This window comes from Crassostrea angulata, chromosome 9 (assembly GCF_025612915.1).
Source record: "Crassostrea angulata isolate pt1a10 chromosome 9, ASM2561291v2, whole genome shotgun sequence".
Lineage (NCBI taxonomy): Eukaryota > Metazoa > Mollusca > Bivalvia > Ostreida > Ostreidae > Magallana > Magallana angulata.
The window spans coordinates 25,884,512-25,905,731 of NC_069119.1; the positions used below are offsets into that span (position 1 = coordinate 25,884,512).

Consider the following 21,220-nt stretch of genomic DNA (forward strand, 5'->3'; position numbering starts at 1 on the left):
ATGTAGGGTGATTTGGTAACCCTATTATGTACACACGGCTTTCGTGTTATTCTGCACAGCCGGGTGTAAACAATAGGCCGAAAAATATTTTCAAACAAAACAGCCGGGCATCACTGACCATGAACAGGCATTGTTCGACATCTACGCGATACCCGTCCCTGAACTTTCATTCGTCACGATTTTTCTGGAGTTGACAATGCAAAGTCGACAGATCTCGTTTCATTACGTATGAACACACCCCCGAGGTAGTCCTGAGCGTATCAATTAAACGCAGTTTAATTTTTATTAACAATTCACGGTTCATCGAACACGCGTATATATATAAATTGTAGAACCCAAATCGGACAATCTCACTTTTCACGAGATTTCGGGTCCGAATAGCACGAGTTTGAGCCTCGTTCTCTTAGTTGTATTTTCGAATTTCATCAATCGCGTTCCTAGGGGAGAAGAAAATAACGAGAAGTTTCCCGTGTCGACGACTTTGATCAAGACATGGCGAGATCCGGAAAGCTTTTGCTCTTCCTTGGACTGTGGGGGTTGGCTGCAGCACAGATCGATCCCAGTGTCTGTCCCCACAAGCAGCAGGGAGCCACCTACAAAGCGTGGTCAGCCACCACTACCTGGCCTAATGGGGTAAGATTTTTTTTAAGTCACAGTCAGGATATTTGTTTGCTAACTGTAACTCCTTTGAACATATAAATGCTGAATGAATTTTGTTTTCATTTCTTCATAAATATTAAATACGAATATATATATAATATACATGTAATGTAAAAAAAAAAAGTGAGCATGATTAAGAGGGCTTAATGGTCGTGGCTATTTCTATAGACTGTATTGATCTCCTTTAAAAGAAGACCTCTATGCAAAAATATAGGGGGAAAAGATAACATCTATGGATTTTCCCCCTAAAATTAATAATATTCAGTACTTTCTAGTTAAGCTAATCATAAACTATCTTAAATATCGTATGTTGATTGATATCTAACTTGTTACCATCCGGCTTTCGAAAGAAAATGATAACGTTTGTGCATTTTTATCATCCGAGAAAATACAACTTTTTTAACCAGCATTTGACAGTCTTATTTTGCCAATCGTAAAATTCGAGAGGGTACATTACGTTTTTGGTTTTCTAAGGATACAGTAAAAAGGATTAAAAAATTTAAGTGCATCCTATTGACTTAAACGGCAAGAGCTAGAAAATGAGTTCATCTTCTGTTGAAAAATGTGAATCGATTTTGTTGCACCTGGGTGTTTTAAAATTTTAACGTGATCAAATGTTTATCGAAAAAGATTGATGAAGAATTTACATATAAGTTACTTGTTGGTAACATAATGTACATGTATTTAACTAGGTCAACGTAAAAATAATTTTGCAACCTTGTTTTTTTTTTCTATCCATAGACTCCAATAATTTGTTTAATATTCATATTTAAACAAACCAAAAAAAAAAAAAGAAGTTTTTGTCAAAGTATCGCACCTTTTTTTTTTTTTAAATAAAAAGAGTTTTGGTTTCCCAACTTTTTTGTACAAAAACATATTGATCTCAGGTTTAAAGCGGAACGCGTTAGTATGGTCCTATAAACTTATTGTAATTCTTGATAGTTATAATCTGAATTTTACAATACTAATGAGAAAAAAAAAATCGTTTAGAAATAAAGTAGATGTACATTTAAACGCTGTCATATTAAAATATCATGTATTCTTATGGGACCAAATTTGCTCCAAGTTAATTGAAAGCAGGTTAAAAAGCGCATGGAATGATACTTTTATATAACAATAAAATATTTAAAAAAAAATCTGATAACAACAAACAATAAATATATGTGTACCGATCAGCTGATATTTTGTTTTTACATGTTGGTCTGCACGGAATCAAGCTTTGAAATCGTGAGTGGATAACTCGCTATGTAAATGATCCTTTTATAAAAAACTTTGTCCAGTCATGTTGATGAAATTAATCCATTAATTATAAAAGCCCTCTGTATTTTTTTTTTCGTAAACATGAAATCAGATATTCTTTACAAAAGAAAAAAGAAAATTAGGGAAACATACCAAGGGCGGATTATAATTAGATATCCGCGACGAATCGAAGGTATGGTAATTTGTTTATGTTTACAGGTGTATACAGGTATAAATAGCGTGCCTTTTAGATCCCGGTGTGACAGCGTAATTATAGGGGTTTAAACCCCGACCGGTTGATTAATGATATACCCTGTACATATAGCAATACATGTATACATGTACATGTACATGTATAACTTGAGTGTGTTTCTTCTCAATTTTCCATTTAGAATTTAAAAAGTGGTGGACAAATCTTAAAGAAATCATTAGTTTATCAACTGATTGATAAATTCAACATAGTTTTCTTTTGAATGTCGTTTATAAATTTTACTAATCTTTATTATTGAAAACGAAATGAAACGGCGGGCGGGGAGGGGGGTATTTAACTAATAGTATCCACCAGATTATTCATTGCGCTAATAAATATATGAAAAGATAATGAATAAATGGATGAATGGAAGAATCAACAGAATTGACAAATTCTTTAATCCTCACATTTAAATCTTTTTGAAACAACTTGCTTATATTTTTTAACATATTATGTAACTATCCTTGTGTTTTAATGTCCTTCGTCCTATTCATGTACATGTACGCATTCTTGCGTCCTTAAATCTTACAAAAAGGGATCGGGATGTGGTGGTTTTAAAGTAAAAATATTATAACTTTCCATGCAAATAAAGATATTCAAAAAATATTTGTTGGGGTTCGGATATTCTTTATAAGAAAATAAGTCAAAATATCGACTGTGGAAATCTTGTACATAACAAAATGCCGATTTATATGTCATATGCCAAAAAAAAATTATACCCATTTGTCCAAAAAAAGTTTGTCATTCAAATAACAAGGAATTCAATATTATCATCAAAGATGATGGTTTGCATTTATACTATATATACCCACTTTTTTTTAATTGCTTGCATTAGATTCGAACGTTTTTCTTTTGAAAAAAAAAATGCATTGAATTCGTATGAAAAATACATGATTTGTTTTTCAGACACCCAAAAAGCGGTTTGAATATCTATCATTCACAAGTTTTTTAATGAAAAAGTGCGCTATTTAAATTCGAATGAAAAAAATACTTAAGTTAACAAATCTTTGTGTGTTTGTTTGCAGGCACCCGATTCTACCGTTGACGTCACGCTAAATGACGGAATATACCTGGTAGATACAGACGTAGACGTGAAGAGCATAACCGTTAACACGAACGCCATTCTTGTCTTCAACGATGCTGACCTCTCAGTGCGCACGCGCTACATCTTAGTCCGCGGAGAGCTTTACCTAGGCTCAGAAAACTGTAAACTTACAAGCAACATTGATATTACTCTCTACGGTGAGTTTGATAAAAAAATTTCGTTGAATCATATACCCCCCCCCCCCAAATAAAAACAATTAAATAATTAAGAAATAAGCAGCAAGTTAAAAAGTTCACGAAGATATGAACGCGGTTTGTCACGTGATTAAATCCTGTGAAGCCTGAAGATTTGATCACGTACCAATCAAGTTCATGTCCCGGTGAACTTTTTAACATTGCTGTTTATTACTTTTATTTACATCTAAAAAAGCAAATCGATCAGAATTGTTAAAATTACAGTGTTTTTAATGTTTACAATATGCAGCCGTCAAGCGATAATCGCTTGCGGTAATCATTGAAACATCATTAGAAAGTTCACACAGAATTGAACGTGTTCGCTATTCTATAGGTATGTTCATATAAGGAAACATATTTGCAAACGTAAATATTCAAGCATATCCTATATCAATAAAGATATCTCTAGAAATATATACACGTACATGTTAAGTACTGTTCAACCAAAAAAGATCTATCTATAAGAGTAAAATGCTCTTTGCGGACAATACGTTTTAACTGTGTTTGTGTCTTCTTTCACATGGGGAAAAAAATAAATACCGAGTTGCTTGCTTTGTTTATTTGCACAGGTGACAAGGGAGACGTTGCTATTTCTGGATTCGGGGAGAAGTTTATTGGCGTGGAGGGGGGAGTCCTTCATATCCATGGCAACCCACAGGTGTCTTGGTCTAAGCTTACAAAGACCGTTCACCGACTCAAGGATGGACAGATTGCTGACGTCTATGTAAGTTTGTTATTTTAGAGAGAGAGAGAGAGAGAGAGAGAGAGAGAGAGAGAGAGATATTTAAATCAAGTTAAATCTTTGATAATCACATGATATTACATTTATCTACAGAACGATGGAGAGAAGAAGACCAGTTACCAGGGAATTGTCATGTACGTGTGGGACGCCACTTCCGGTCAGCTGGAGAGATCAGAAGGCGTGTACTCCGCCGGACGTTCCATCATCACCAAGTCAGGAGTCCAATGCGAGGCTGATCAGGAGGCCAAGATGTTTGAAGAAACCCTCAACAGTCAGTTTTTTTAAAAATTAAATCCACACATAAAAAACCTAGCTAGCAAAAAGTGTGTGTGTGTGTGTGGGGGGGGGGGTCTATACTCCCCCGATGCCCCTCTAAATATGTGCATGACGCTAAATAGCTGCTTCTCTTCACTGCTTTATATCTTCCGTTTTATAGACGTTCCGGATGGCAAGATCATCGGACTGGCCCTTAGGAAACAGCTCTTCCGACGCGGTAACGTGAACTACGCCATGTTCTACGAGATTTTTGAGAACTTTGCCTTCGGTAAAGTGACGGGGAATAGCGGCGTACGAGATGTGAGGCTCCATGACGCCTGGTCATTCATCATGAGGAAAGGTGAAACAATGACACAAAAATCCTTTGAAAACAAACGAAATTTTTATACTGATTTCATACGAAAACTAGAGTGGCATTATTGTTTTATTTTTTTATGAAGCATTATCATTATAATGCATTTGCTCGAAATGTCAACAATGAATCTTTATAATATTTTTTAACTCTACACAATAGAAACTTAGTTATAACTTGTCAAGAAAAAAATATCGATGTCTAAAGTTAAAGGTCAATATCGCACAGGGTCAAGGTCATTAATGAAGATCTAATATCGCAAGTCTTTGCCGCCATGAAGGAGGAATAAAGGCGTGGCGATCACAGGATATGTTAAATCATTCAGTTTGTGTAACTGTTTCTATAGGAGATACCAGTACTTCCCAGGAGCTCTTGTTGAAGGACGACAAGAAAATACTAGCGCGGACCGCTGAGCTTTACCACTATGACAACGGAATCAAGTTCACTGCTCGCAGCTGGGTTCACACCATTCGGCGAGGTGCTTGCTATTCCCGCGCAAAGAGCGCTAAAGCGGAAATTGCCGATCCTAAACTTGCTTTGACTGATGACGTTAGTTCCTGGAAAGTGGGTAAGTATCGGAAGCAGAGAAAAAAAACTACACAGTGGTTGAAACGTTTCAGAGTTTATCAAATAATCTTATTGAAATAACTTTTTTTTCGTCTGCAGCGGTAAACACATGTTATTTTTTTCAATTATTTGTTTTTCAATTCTGACGTTGATTAGGCGATGAAGTTGTTCTTCTATCCACCGACTACGACCCTAAACAGGCGGAAGTGACCACCGTCAAACAATGTGACGATTGCAGCGCCAACGAAGTCAGGATCAATCGTAAGGAAGTCTTAAAAAGTCCTAACAAAATATTAATCGCAAGGAAGTCTTAAAAAGTCCTAACAAAATATTAATCGTAAGGAAGTCTTAAAAAGTCGTAACAAAATATCAATCGTAAGGAAGTCCTAGCAAAGTTCTTGCAAAATACCAATCTTTATGGATTTGTAGGAGAATTTTGGCAAATTATCAATTATAAGGCAGTCGTAACAATCCTCTAAATCAAAGCAAAATATATTTCAAGATATGTGTTGATTGGTATCATTTAGTTTATTTTCAGTTTTTTTGTGTGTAAACATTTAAACAATTCATCATATATTAAACGAAGCGTAAACCTGAATATTCATATTAGACCCAATGCATTCTTTAATCTTTAACTTTGAAATTTGAAGGGGTGGGCTGTAGTAGGATTTACAAGCGATTATTGAATCTTAATGAAATTTTGTCTAAATTTGGGTGGGAATGAAAAGAAAGAGTGAATGTGTATTACATGTAAATACAGTTATGGAATTATTACTCCTCTTTTGTGTGTAATTGTTATATAAATATTGCTAAATTCATTAAAGATCAACTTATATCAAAGATCTTTGTACGACTCAAGTTGTTTCTGTTTGTTCCAGTGGAACCATTATTCACTCACTTTGGAGAAATAGTAAACGGCGTGGACATGCGCGGTGAAGTTGCACTGCTTAGTAGAAACATAAAAATCCGAGGGGCTCCGGCAACAAACAGTAAGACACTCGGAGGCCATATCAAGGTACATGCACACATTTAATGAATTACTAATAAATCAAATCGGGGCCATTTAAAAAACAAGACAAGTTTTTCCCATCTTAATAACATCGTTAACTTATAAATACTTAGGCTAGTAAATGCCTTAACCCAAAGTTCAGTTTTGCACTTCTATTCTTAATATGCTTGAATGCAACAGATATGTTTTTCTTTAAATTAAGGAGAATTGAAGCAACAGATCTAGATAGTGCGTGTTTATATTCACGTTCTAAGTTCTTCGAATCTGAGTTAAGTGTTAACTTTCTAGTGTCTTTTCTGAAAGTAAAAACACATGTACAAACAATCTTTTATGATCCAATTTCAATTAACAATTTGAATGATTTAGACCTCTTTTCCGTTTTACGAGTATGTTTTGAACATTAGATTTAACTCTCTCTCTGAAAAATTTACGATTTTATCAATTTCTAAAACTAATATTACATGCGCCAATGGTTTTGTTATGATCCCATAAACAGCAATACAATCAAACGTTTAAAGGGTTAAGAGTTTCAGATTACTTGAAACGTCTATTAATTATAACATGAGTAATACTCTCTCTCTCTCTCTCTCTCTCTCTCTCTCTCTCTCTCATGGATTCGATGAATTAACATGATGAATAATCGTGCTTATATATATATATATATATATATATATATAGACATGTAATGAAATGGAATTCTCTAAAAACTGTCGCATAAACAAGGTGCATATATTGAAAGTAAAAACATTTACTGTATATATAGGCGTGTACTTAATTTAATTTGATCGAATAAATATATTTCGTTTTTTAACCTGAATACAAAACCCCCATATCAATGCATTTTCTGACACCAAAACGCAAACATTCATACAATATACATTTATAGTTTATACAATACAAATACTAATATACCAGTTTCATTTAATTTAATGTTACGAAACCGCACAATGCGTATGTTACTAAATCCATTTTAATATCTCAAAGCATCTCTCTAAAGTTGTTTTTTACTTTTGCAGGTTATGAGGGGTTTCAAGGAGGCACAGGTGGAAAATGCAGAACTAGTGAACTTGGGACAATTAGACACACTAGGTAAGGGAAAAGTAAATTTTATATGAAACTTATCAATAGTTATTTATATTATATACTAGTATCAATGCTAATAAATCACTGGCGCCAAGTGCAAAATGGGATTCAGAATTTTGCATCAACTTCTGTTGCAGCGCCGCCTATATTTCATTCGATTAATGCATGCATGTACTAGTTGTAGGTGTTTCAGCTTCGGAATATCATATCTTTACTCTTAAGTGTTTGTTTATAAAATTGTGTAAAACTCAGAAAACACAGAAAAAACCCGGTTCTTGTAGGAAACTATCCATTCCACTGGCATATGTGTGGTGACGTCACAAACTCGTACATCCGGGGTAGCAGTATTAGGGACTCCAATGCTCGATGCGTCACGGTTCATGCAACTAACGGAGCTGTCGTGAGTTAATATAAAATTATTAGTTTTTAGTATTTATCATTATAACATGTATACCTACTGAAGAAATAATAGAACAAATGTTTAAAAATAGATAAATCATTTGGGTGGATGGGATGCTTGAATATGTTTTGTAACTTATTTAAAAAAAAAGTTGGTTGGTTTTTTTTTAGATATGTATTATATTCACAATTATTATATTTTATTGTTGAAATAACAGAATAAAATTATTCACTTCTGAAAGATGGCAGGGGTAAAAATGTTTTGCATTTAAACCCACAATTGCCTTTTACTCTCACATAACGTCAATCAATGACTTATCCTGATTTAATCGCCACGCAAAAACAAAAATAAATCTGTTCACCTTTTAATGAATCCTTGTATTACTTGAGAAAATTTCCTTTTTTTGGGACAAGGGAAGGCTGTACTTTTATCAAAGATCTACCAAGCTTGATAAATACAGTTCACCTAACATCTAAATTGAGAAACACGAAATGCGAATTTTGGCATCTTACGATAGATTTATCAAACGGATTGTTTTCGCTGACCAGACATTTGTTACCGCATCAGTAACTTCGCGTGGGCCTCTGTTTATGGTCAATTTAGATTCGTCTTTGATAGGAGATCTCTAATTGTCCAGGGAAAGGGCGTCTAAAATAAACTGTCAACAACGGCCCCCCAAAAATACCCCGCGGACCAAAGAGATCCGTCTGGATCAGCAGAAATTTAATGATATCTTATCGCTGATTTGTTGGGTACAATTGAATACGATTACCTCGAATTCGTTGAACCCGAAAAATGTACGTCATAGTGACGAGTGGAATGATCTTTAAAGGACACTTGTTATTTTTGGTTAAGCTTTAACGTTGCGGATATCGACATATTAAAGTGATAAGATAGGTAATTATCTATTGCTACATACATCTACAAAAACATGTTTTTTTATACAGAAAGAAAAGAAAAACAGTTTATTAAAAGAAAATATTTTCAGCGCAAAACCCAACATGTATACTTTATATAATAGAATTTTACATAAATAAGCAATTATGACGCTTGTTTTCATGAATATAATTATATCAATTACCGTTTAATATTTTTGTGTCATATTTAGTTTGAATTTTTCTTTTTACGAATTACTTCAATGTTCTTCGGTTTTAAAAGTCATCTTGTGTTTAGTATTCAACTGATAATTTGATGTCATAAACCAACTTCTCCGAAAATCCGAAAAACCAAAAGGAATTTTCGGGGAAATAAATACAGTGTATCAGAGTCTTACATATTCTTGTACCTGTAATATTCAAAAAGTGAAAAAATACTTTTAATTACTGTTAATCAAAAATTAAAACAGATTGCAACAGTCCACATTAATTAAAATATTTACTAGTGATATCAGCTAAGTCGGCTCTTCAGACAGTTAATTTACAAATGAAAGAAAAAACATTGCTACAGTTGTCACTGATGTTATGAATTTAAGGTGGTATGGGGCATCTCCATATTATTGTGACGTATTTCCGATCTTAACTACGAATCTGTAACTCATGAGTTCGATTAATATATTAATCCGGCTTTTATAATTTTTTATCTTTCCAAATTTTTTAAAAACTCAGTTTTTGGTCAAATATTGTGAAATTTGAAAATTCTATAACGGTGTAAGTATTTTGATTTTTGTGTTCTTTTATCCCCTTTAACATCGACAGGTGTCCCATACCACCTTAATTTTAAATATGCGCGACTGAATATACATGTATAAGTAATTATTTTATTCCTTCTAGGTGGAAAATAATGTATGTTTCCGAGCGGTCGGTCACGGATATTTCCTGGAGGAGGGAGGTGAGGTGGACACGACATTTGCCGGAAATCTGGGAGCCGGAAACATCCGGACCAACAAACTCACCAAAACCGACGGGTAAGTGCATGACAAAATATTAATATTGCCAATATTGCCTCTGCTGGGGTTCGAACCAGGGTCCTCTGCCATACAAATTATCCTCTCTTCCGATCGAGACACCTAAAGCGTTAACCCACTTGCCAATACAACTGTATACAGGGTTATTTTCGCCCTGTGTTATTTTAGCCCTCCTGCACTTGCAAACGGTTTCGCCCTGTCTTGAACTCGCGAAAACAGCCCTGAAATTCAAAATTTCTCTCGGTTAATTTTTTTTAATTCTAAAATGCTTTGAATTATTTTAAGACTATTTAATACATGATTGATATTCAAAATTAGAATAATTAGGTCTTAATATAGATCGAATACCTTAATAGCACAGACAAAGGAGTAAACTTGTAGTGCAAAGAGTGTTGTTAAGCATAGCTGAAATGTAAAAGGGAAAAAAAAAATAAAGAAAGATAGAGAAAAGAGAAAGAGAGTACTGTGGAATCATTAGAATTCGTGGTTACTCAATTTTCGTGGTATTCGTGGGTAGCCCTCCCCAACGAATTTAAATTCTCAACGAAAACCAATTTTAGAAAGAGTTGTCTTTATTACTGAAACAGTAACCGATGCATCCACGAAATTACATCCCCGCGAATAAACAAAAAAGTCACAATCCACGAAAATTGTTGCCCACGAATTTAAATGGTTCCACAGTACGCAATGATGATAGACATGCGTACATGCAAAACTTGATACATTGTAAACCATATAATATTGTTTTTAAAATATAAACGGCTTGATAATGATAAATTGAAAAAAAAGATCGCGCTATTTTGATACACAATTTATTTCATTTTATCTGACTGTATTCATTTCAGAATGCCTTCGACATTTTGGATTACAAATCCTAAAACCATCTTGCGGAATAACGTTGCAGCCGGAAGTGACGTAAGTGAAAACAAATAGCGACGCAAATTTTTACTCTTTCTCTTCATAAATGCATTTGCATGAGCCTTAATTATGGGTTTTGATTTTAGCATACATGTATTATATTCTATTAGTATGCCGGGATCTGGTATGTATTCCCGGATGAGCCTATTGGAGCCTCCTACGGAATTGTGAAAACCATGCAGAAAGACGAAGCAAAGCGGACCCCGATCACAGAGTTCACCAACAACGTCGTACATTCTAACCGCGTGGTCAGTATCTCAATACATTGTACAGTAGAGCAGATGCTCCAACTGATAACACATAGAAGATTAACAATTGAAAAAAGCATTGATTGATTATAACGTAGAATGGAAAAGAATTGATACAGAAAAAACGGAATTATGAGACAAATTTTTTATTTGTGATCATACATAAACGAAGCTTTCCTTAATTTTTTCTTCTTTTCATTATTTTCAAATACTTTTAAATTAGATTTAAAGTTAATTTCATATGAAGTGAATTATATAAACTTGATTCCTTACGCGCGTGACTGGTATAATCTACGAACGTCCACGGGGTTAACGATGTCTTCATGCAATGTCATATATTTTCTACTCAGGGCGGGTTATTCTTTGACCGACGCTTGAGGAACGACACTGGATTCGCCTTTGGAACCAAATACACCCCGCTCAGTGACCCCCAGGACGAGACCTCTGCCCCACAGACCGCTGTATTCAACAGGCTTACAGGTAAGCTATGGGCTTCAGCAGCAACATCTCGTGCCTTTCCGGCTTATTTCGGAAAAATGTTGTTTGATTTTTTTTCCCGTTTGTCGGATGGACCCGGAAAAATTGCCATTGCTTAGGGTAACTAAGGCTTTAGGTACACAGCAAAATGTGCCACGTATGTGTCACATACGTTAAACATGTGTGATACGTATGTGATCTCACGTACGTTTAACGTGATTTAAGTACCACGTGTGTTTAACGTATGTTTTAAACCGTACGTGGTACATACGTTACACGTACGTTTAACACACGTTGTAGATACCTTACGTTTAACGTACGTGGTAAATACCATACGTTTCATATACGTGGATTATAACATGCGTTTAACATATGTATATCTTTTATATGTATTTAATGTGACTCAAATCTCATGTATTTCTCATAACATGCAACATGTATGTATATATTCTACAAATAAAAATATTCGAGTCCCATCTGTATACGTAACAGACACATGATCCAGGTCTTTGATTAAATGTCTTCAAATGTTTCTTTTGTCTTTCAGTTCAAGTTGTTAAAATCCCTGAACTCCCTGCTTTAGGCTCTTCAAATAACTATCTTACTTCCCCATCAATGGAACTACATGTAATCATGTGTCAAACCATCTGCTAATCTAAAATTACAATAAGAAGGAAAAACAAATTTTCACAATTTAAATTCTGATTTATTCTTCTTTACTGACACTAAACAGTCACTCCTCAGTGTTTCTGAAAATAAAAAAAAACATGACTGCAAGATAATTTTTTTTTTTCATAATGTGTTAACACAATGCTATCTTTTTTATATAGTCCTAGGTATATGTATTGAGCATTCAAAAATGAGGCCACAAATCCTTATTTTTGGTCATGAACAGTATTTGGCTACTTTACACAAGGTATTTCTCAAAACGAGGCTATTGTGACCTACTTATGACTGTTACATCCCTTTCTATATGATGAACCAGCTGAACAAGTTTGAAAGTCCTACACCATCCAGTTTAAAAGATATAGCACAGACAGTATTTGGTAACGCTATGCCAGGTATTTTTCAAAAAGAGGCTATTGTGACCTACTTTTGATTGTTACATCCCTTTCTATATGATGAACCAGCTGACCAAGTTTGAAAGTCATACACCATCCAGTTTAAAAGATATAGCACAGACAGTATTTGGTAACGCTATGCCAGGTATTTTTCAAAACGAGGCTATTGTGACCTACTTTTGATTGTTACATCGCTTTCCATATGATGAACCAGCTGACCAAGTTTGAAAGTCCTACTTGATCCAGTTTAAAAGATGTGGCACAGACAAGTTTGAGCGGGACAAGAAAATATAATATATTTTAGGCTCAAACCATATATAGTCCTTTTGCAAAAATATAAATTTTTAACACTTAATTTATATATCCAACAATATGGGCCAGGGTATAAATTGCCTGTTATATTTTCAATCCAAACGGATTTTTTTCTTGATTTAAAGAAAATCAACAGATCAATAGATTGACTTATGAGATTAAAATTGCTTCATTGTGTTGAAATTTGGTCTTTGAATTTTTTGGCCAATGTGATCAAGCTGAATTGATTTATATAAATGCTCACTGTATGTTATAAATGTGCATATGTATGAATATTCTGCCTGTTTTAGTAAATTATAAAGGAGTTGTTTCAATTGTCCAAATGAAAAAAAAAATAATAATTTGACACATTTCTGAAAAGCTGGTTCTACTTTAATATAAGATGTAAAATTAAAAACTATGTTATTCTAGGACTTGATACATGCATGCAGCTAATGCATTGCTTAGTAAGGCTTTGGCAGCCAATTGTATGAAAACTTTGTTTTTCACGGTATTTAGGTAGCATTGCAATTTTTACATCGCATCTGTTATTACACATTTTTGTTTGTTTAATATAATCAGATTATGATCATGCAGCTTGAACTTTTTTTTACAATCAGCTGGATAATATTATAAAGGTATTATTTATGATAGGCTAGTACTCACATAATAAAAAGGCACATGGCTTTTGTACAATGCAAAGTGCATGTTGAGCTCTGGGTGTAAAGTGAAAACGAAACAGGGGTACTTTGTCATTGCATATGAAGAGCTTTTCTTTTTCCGATAACGTTTAACATGTATCTATTATTATATATTGTAAGCATTGTGGTATTTTTTATTTAAATTGTTGACTCACAATTAAAGTATTTATATATATATATATAATTATCATCGACACCTATTGCGTGAAAATTAAAAAAAAAAAAAGTCGGAACTTTTAGGTTTGTGGTCTCCTCTTCTTATTTCTATGTCTTGAGGAATTTCCGGTATACGAAAGACTGCTAACATGGCTAAGCTCGGTTATATTTTACAATATGCATAGGTAACTCTATTTTTATCAAACAAATGGCCCAAAAATAAGCATGCATAGAAACGAATGAATTCAATCGAGGACTGACTGAGAATGCCACTTGTGTGTACATAAACAATATTCACCACGTCAAATGGCCTATGTACACCAAATGCATACTTCACTTGTATAGAAAATAGAATATGCAAAATGATTTTGTAAACATTACCATATGAAACATGGTTTATTAGTCAAATTTCTAAACATTTTATGGAATGAAGATTGAAATTAACTATGATTAATATAGGAGTTGCACAGAGAAATTTCAGATGAAAATATTAGGAAATGCATGTAACTTTATTTGTGGTTTTGCAAATCAATTAACCTTATGTACAATGATATAAAGTGTCATACAATGTTTAGACATGTATGATGTAGGTATTTTCATTTCCAAGGAGGGGGGGGGGGGGTCCGGACCCCCCCCCCCCCCCCATTCAGATCTGGCATGCAGATAATTTTAATGTTATTCATATGCATGCCTTCACATATATTTAAAACATATATTATTAACGCACGTGTAACATATGGTTGTTAGAACTCATGTTAACCATGTGTTTATTAACATATGTGTAACATGTGGTTGAGATCTACATATGTAAAACATATGGTTCACACACGTTTAACATATGTAAAATCTAACGTATGTTAAACGTATGTGATGTTGAACGTATGTTATCACACGTATGTTAACCATGCGTTTCTCAACGTATGTGTAACGTACGGTTTGACTTCACGTGTGCGTCACGTATGTTTTACGTATGTTGCACATGTGTTAACTTTAAACGTATGTGAAACGTACGTGGCACAATTAGCTGTGTAGATAGAAACAAAATTTAGAGATATACTTTAGAGAACTTGTATAGTAATATAATAATAGATAGAAAACAAATTTATATTCATGTACTCTCAGAATGTGATAGCAACAATATTCTCTCTCTCTCTCTCTCTCTCTCTCTCTCTCTCTCTCTCTCTCTCTCTCTCTCTCTCTCTCTCTCTCTCTCTCTCTCATTTTCATTTCAATCTCAATGCATTTTATGCAATTACATGTTATAAAATTATTTCCCCCCATATATTTCAGCGTACAAGAACGAGCAGTTCAACGGCTGGTTCGACGCTTCAAACATTCAGATCACACAATCATCGTAAGTGTTGTGTTCAGTTAGTGTCAAGTTTAGTTCAGTGAAATATAAGCAACACTGCGCTACAGCAAAAGATTACCATCGCAGTTCTGAATTTTTACGTGCAACGCATTAGACGCGTTAAGAAGGACGCGTTAAAATACATGTTTGTGAAGGGGGAAAATTAGAACAGAATTTACATATGTACATGTATCTCTTATAAACTTAAGGATATTAAACTTTAGATATAACTCTTGTTTTTATTAATTTTTCAGATTCTCCGATAGTTTAGTTTCTCTGGCAGTAAGAAGGTAATTTAATACGTTTGTGTGGTACATGTAATAACTTTTACCTGTGTATTTTTTTTTCAGTATGCAATTTAAGCTAACCCCTATTTTTGTTTTCTGGTGTCGTCAAATTTAAATTAATTTTTTTTCACACAATATGAAACACATGTTTCATGTTAATCAAATACAGTTCAATTCAAATATAAATTCAAATTCAGACAATACAGTCATGCTTAAGTCAATTCTAACTCCATTCAAAGATATACCAGCAATTCTCTGCTAAAAATCATTTGTTTAGTTTTTATATTGATATGAACACAGTCTATATAATGTAATGTAATGTAATGAAATGTAATGTAATGTGTTTTGCAATTTTACAGAAGCAGCGATGGACTGGAGTGCACGGTTACGAACAGTGTCTTCATGGGGGAGTCCTCAAACATCGGGGAACCCTCGGTCATCAGGGGGAACGGTGTGGTCAAAACCTACCCCCGAGCCGTGCCCCTCAAGATGGCGTAAGATTTTAAATTCGTTCTAAAAACAATTTTAATTTTACAAATCTCTTTGTATAATAAAAACAAAATTCTTTCATGTGTAAATATACAAAGAAACTAAAAAAAAAACCAGAACTTCTTTTTACTAATTCACTCCATAAATTAAGATCAAATTTGTTTTTTGATTTTATGTATTAAATAGTTTTTTTGCGCATTTTGAATGATTGTACAAAATTTGAATATTAGAAGTTCAGTTATAAGAGAGATACAGAGGTAAGAATTCAATGTTATGTAAACAAAGCTCCAGTCTTCTTTTTGTTTACAGATAATGTAAATTATGGAATTATCATTTCTTTGACTAAATTACTGATTGCAAACAAAGTAAACCGATTCGATGTGTTTATAAATAATGTTATCGACAGAAGAAAGGAACATTTATTTGAAACTTCTGCATGTACCAATAAACCACATTTGTAAACAATAACAAGACTAGAGCTTTGTTTACAGAACAAAGAATGTCAAAACCCTGTATCTTGCTTATATCTCAATAATTGACATTCAAATTTTGATAAAACATTAAAAATATTCATATTAACTATTCCACACATAAGAAATGAAAAAAGATTTTGAGCTCAAACCTTAAAAAAATACAACTTAAACCCAATGGCATTTTAAAAAGAGCCTAGACTTTTGGTAGTTGTGTCAAACGGCAATGTGACGTAGGCCTGTCTATTTCATTGATGGCCACTCAGCAATGGCTCTTTGAAATCAACAACATTTATCTTGTCTTTTGACGCAAGAAATAGATACAAGTACCATCAAGTCCTACCGAAAGTCCAATGTCCTGTTAAAAATGGTTCTACGTTGAATTTAACACCACCCCCCTTCCTCGATTTTATAGGAACCAGCCCCGTCAAGGTTTCGTCTTTTACGATCGGGAAATCTCCCTGTCCGACTCATGGTTCGGTAACTACGCTAGCACCGACGATTACAGCGCAGGCGCATTAGGATTCCAACGAAACAACCTGCACCTTGCAACCCACGGAGCTTTTACCAAGAACCTGTTGTTCGGCTTCGGCGATGTAAGAACGTTTTTATCGTTTTTTCAATCTAATGGCATATGGCTGAATGTAGCAATTTCTTTTATCTTATATTCTCGATCTCTGTTCCAGTTTATCTAATTTAACAAAGTAATGCATTTATTTTTCAATGACATATTTGGTCTCATCTATATGGTTACGTACTTTATTTCGATATTATTTTTGTTAAAATATTGTAATTTTATAAATATTTCCATCACACTTTAACTTTATGCATATAACGAAGAGTGTATTATAATGCTATATATTATCATTTAATCATATATGATTTTTTTATTTGTAGGCTTCACAGGGTAACCGTGTGTTTGATGGAAACGCTACTGACGTCGGCTTTACGTCACTAGATGGTGACGACATCGTATTGTTTGAAGATCTTGACGGGTCCGTGACAGGAAGTGCCGGCAACTTTGTGGTCAAGCCACTTCCGATCCACATGACTGAACAGTGTGTGGAGATCGACAACTGGAAGATGGCCGTCTGCCCGCATCCATTTGGACAGGTTAGAAGATTTTTTTTTTTGTGGAACGTTTTCAAACTACGGACGATACGAATGGCATACGTTTCAAAATCTGACACCCATGCAACAGAAGTGCTTTCGCCTGACGCTCCATTAATGAAAATGGAAATTATATTTCTTGAACGTTTGTCCCTCATTTTGTATTCTCTCTCTCTCTCTCTCTCTCTCTCTCTCTCTCTCTCTCTCTCTCTCTCTCTCTCTCTTATCCAGCCACGAGAGAGTATCTTAAACATACAGTCACAAAACATTTCACTCAACTAAATTGTCTTTAGGTTCGTAGCAATTTTGCCGGTAAAAATTCTGACCAAATCATCGTCACGCGTGATGACGACAGCGATGACCCAATTATGGCAGACAGGCGATCCTTCGCCCCATTCCTGACCATTCTCGGCGGCACCCACAGTTATCTGGTCCGCAGCAACGCCGCCACGGCACCTGGGTGGTTTCGATTTGAGTTCTTGGGACTCACTTTGTAAGTTAATTTTATCTTAAAATTTGAAAGGTCAACATAAGAAAGAAACATGACGATTAATTTTTTTCCGACTTGATTCTTTAAACATCATATTTTATGTATTGGTTATTTGTTGTTCAATATGAATAAGCAACCGAAATTTACATTGTATATGAATTTTAAAGTGTTTCTAATAGCAATTAATTTTATACTACGAAGTACTGTACATTCATGTTTAATAAGTATTACGTTATATTCACTTTATTATGAATATTGAAATATCAAATACCAGGTGTCCTTTGACATCTACCCCCACTCCCCACAAAATAATATAAAACCCAATTTCAGATTCCGCCATTTAAGGTCAGGGTTAAGACACTATATGGTCACGTGTTTTATTAATAAGTAAGTTGTACACTGACATATTGAGCTAATTTTGCTAATTCATTTTTTTTTTCAGATCTAAATATGCTTCCCTCGCTGTCTGTATTCCCCGACAGTCTACCCTTAAAATGGCTATGAAGAATCAGGTGACTGATAAGTGGGAACGAGGGGTGGCGGCCAACTCGTACGATGAATTCACATCAAGCCTTTCTCGAACGAGCTACTTTGTTGACCAGGAAGTCGGGTACGTGACATTTTAAATTTAGTTATTTACTCGGGATATGAAGGTAGCGACATTGCAGAAAAAATATCCCGCATGGAAAGAAAGCATTTTATTTCTTATATCAACATCTTTCCTTTAACTAATTAATGAATTGATTATGAAAAGTTAGTAAAATTTACTAAATTAATGTTAATGTACATACGTGCGTTAGCCAAAAGAAACCGCCAAATTGTCTCCTGTGAGACTTTGAGTCTGACATCATCATGATTATTTCGTGCGGTCTGTGATTTTTCTAAGGTCGCTGTAGGTTTCGACTACTGTGGAATCGTTAGATTTCATGGTGGCTCAATTTTCGTGGAATTCGTGGGTACCTCTCATCCACGAATTAACATCCTCCACGAATTAATAAATAATGGTTAATAAAGTCATATTTCCTTTGTAGGTTTTAGAGAATACATGAAATTACTACCCACAAACCTGTAAAATTTAAGCAATCCTAGAAAACTGGCCCCAACGAAATTTAATGATTCCACAGTAATCGATAAATAGGGCGTGTCAATTTCAGTCCTGTCAGTATCTTGTCAGTTTCAGCCGCTGTAAATTTCGACCAATCGATAAATGGGGCGTGTAGATTTCAGTCTGGCTGTTTTTATAGAACTATGAATTTAAAAAAGTTTCTGTAAGAAATAGAGGAAATAATACTTGGTAGATGTAAATATACCGTAATACCGGTTTATCCTTCATTCCTTTGTACAGATTCATTACTCTGTCTTTTATTTCATTTGAATTTAGCTTATGTAATAGAACTCTTTGTCAAAAGTTAAAAAAAACCCACCAAAATGCAAAATCTGTATAAGCAAACTCGAGTTACGATGGAGCCATAATTTTTTTTTTAAATCTACAAAACTTTATTCATTATAGAAATTTAACATGTTTGCATGAATCGTAGATATCGCATAGATGAATCAAGCATAGAAAGTTTAGCTAAAAAAATTGGACAAAATATTCATTATGTTTATATAATGCAACTACAATATACTTGAAAAAAAAAATCAAAATACTTTACCAATAAAATTAAACACCTTTGATAGTTTAATTACGTACATACATACATATGTATGATACTGTAACTACACCATGACATTTATTAATATCCATTCAGCTTAACCAAGCAAACTTTCTATCATGTCTCTTAGCGTAACTGTATTTTTCTCTGTTTTCTCCTTTTTATCAGCGTTGTTTTCTTCAATGCCATGCACATGCGTGAACGGGTTGAATCGGACAGAGGAAATTGTCTGGACGGCAAGTGTCCATTTGTAGGTTTTACCAACTCGGGCGGCGATAGAACGGACACCGACTGCAGTGAGCGGTTCTACGCAAAATACAGCAAGTCACCCGTTCTGGTAAGCTATCTTGACGTATATATTGATTAAACTACTTGTACATAATATTATTAACACTAATTTTAGTAATTTAAAAGATATACCGACGCTGCGTTTTAAAGGACATTTTTGGCAGAGTTCGCCGAAATAAAAAAAAATCGTAATCAGTCCAAAACTAGCGCAATCTTTTTGTGCGCCATAATATAAATTGCTGTTTCTTTACAATGGGAGGTAGCTCCCAAATCGTCCATCTGAACTTTTTTAGACCGGAAGCTACTTACCTACATCAATCAGTTATCAGACTATTATTTTTGAAATCAATTACATGTACTGTTATTAATAGTTTAAACGTTATCTTAAACTAAAGTTTATAATTGTACGTACCTTTCTTAAACAGTATGAAAAATAGCTAAGATTAGTATTTCATACAATTATAACACAAAAAATGTATGAAATATTTCCAATATTTTCCAGCCCTCCCGGAAGAAGAGAGCAGTAGGAGTGACTTCCGCCGACAAATTTTCTGCCTCCAGAGCCACTCCTCCACAGGTGTGTATTGTTACAGAGAGAGAGAGAGAGAGAGAGAGAGAGAGAGAGAGAGAGAGAGAGTCAGGCAGACAGAGAGAATGAGAGATACACGAATGAGAAACAACCGCCAAAGATAAATTGAATCAGAAATTATAGAAGAAAAAAAAAGAAACCCAAAGAGAATGTAGATTTTGATTGTAAAGAAAGATTTTAGTTTAGTTAATCTTGTACAGTAAAACCAAATTTATTTTCAGGCCTGGGGAGCTGGAGACACCAAATCTACCGTTTCTATTCAACTTGGAGTGTGAAAGAAGAACTGTTTATTTTTTTTTAATAAATGAATTACACGAATTTCAACTTGTTTTGTTGAATGGTTTTCGAGAAGAGGTTTTTTAAAAGATATTTTCTGATTTATTCATAGTTTATAAAAGCCCCATCCTTCCTCCAGGAATAATGGTTTTAACAAACTTGAGTTCACACTACTTTAGGAAGCTTCCACATATTAAGTTTCAACTTTACTGACCAAATGGTATTTGAGAAGAGGACTTTTTTAAAAAAATGTCAATAACTTTTACCTCCTTTAAAAAAGGCATGATTCGTAATCTTCATTTGAACAAACTTGAATCCTTATGGCTCGAGAAAGTTTTTTGTCATGTTTTGTTGAAATTGGCTCAGTGGTTTTGGAGAAAATGAAATTATAAAAAAATACGACAACGACACTTTTATCACAAAAGCTCACCCGAGCCTTCGGCTCAGGTTAGCTAAAAACTAATGATTCTATTGCTTAAAAGAGATGATCGCTAAACGCACCAATAACAGAATACATTGATATTTGATGATTTATTTAACACTAACCATATTATGCATTCACGAGTAAAAAGAAAAACAAATCAATCCTTTAAGGGGCATGATC

General features: G+C 34.2%; 1 protein-coding gene across 1 annotated transcript; it reads left to right on the top strand.

Moving 5' to 3' along the window:
• Nucleotides 1–348: 348 nt before the first annotated feature.
• Nucleotides 349–20,658, top strand: LOC128163984 (cell surface hyaluronidase-like). Its single transcript, XM_052827692.1, has 24 exons — nucleotides 349–633; nucleotides 3,175–3,391; nucleotides 3,997–4,151; nucleotides 4,263–4,440; nucleotides 4,606–4,785; nucleotides 5,144–5,365; nucleotides 5,521–5,625; nucleotides 6,243–6,379; nucleotides 7,390–7,462; nucleotides 7,738–7,856; nucleotides 9,626–9,759; nucleotides 10,605–10,674; nucleotides 10,788–10,925; nucleotides 11,276–11,405; nucleotides 14,902–14,965; nucleotides 15,217–15,252; nucleotides 15,609–15,743; nucleotides 16,624–16,804; nucleotides 17,106–17,321; nucleotides 17,612–17,811; nucleotides 18,251–18,418; nucleotides 19,632–19,800; nucleotides 20,254–20,328; nucleotides 20,562–20,658. Exons 1-24 carry the CDS (start codon nucleotides 493–495, stop codon nucleotides 20,613–20,615), a joined length of 3,297 nt encoding a protein of 1,098 aa, XP_052683652.1. The 5' UTR covers nucleotides 349–492; the 3' UTR covers nucleotides 20,616–20,658.
• The last annotated feature ends 562 nt before the right edge of the window (nucleotides 20,659–21,220 follow it).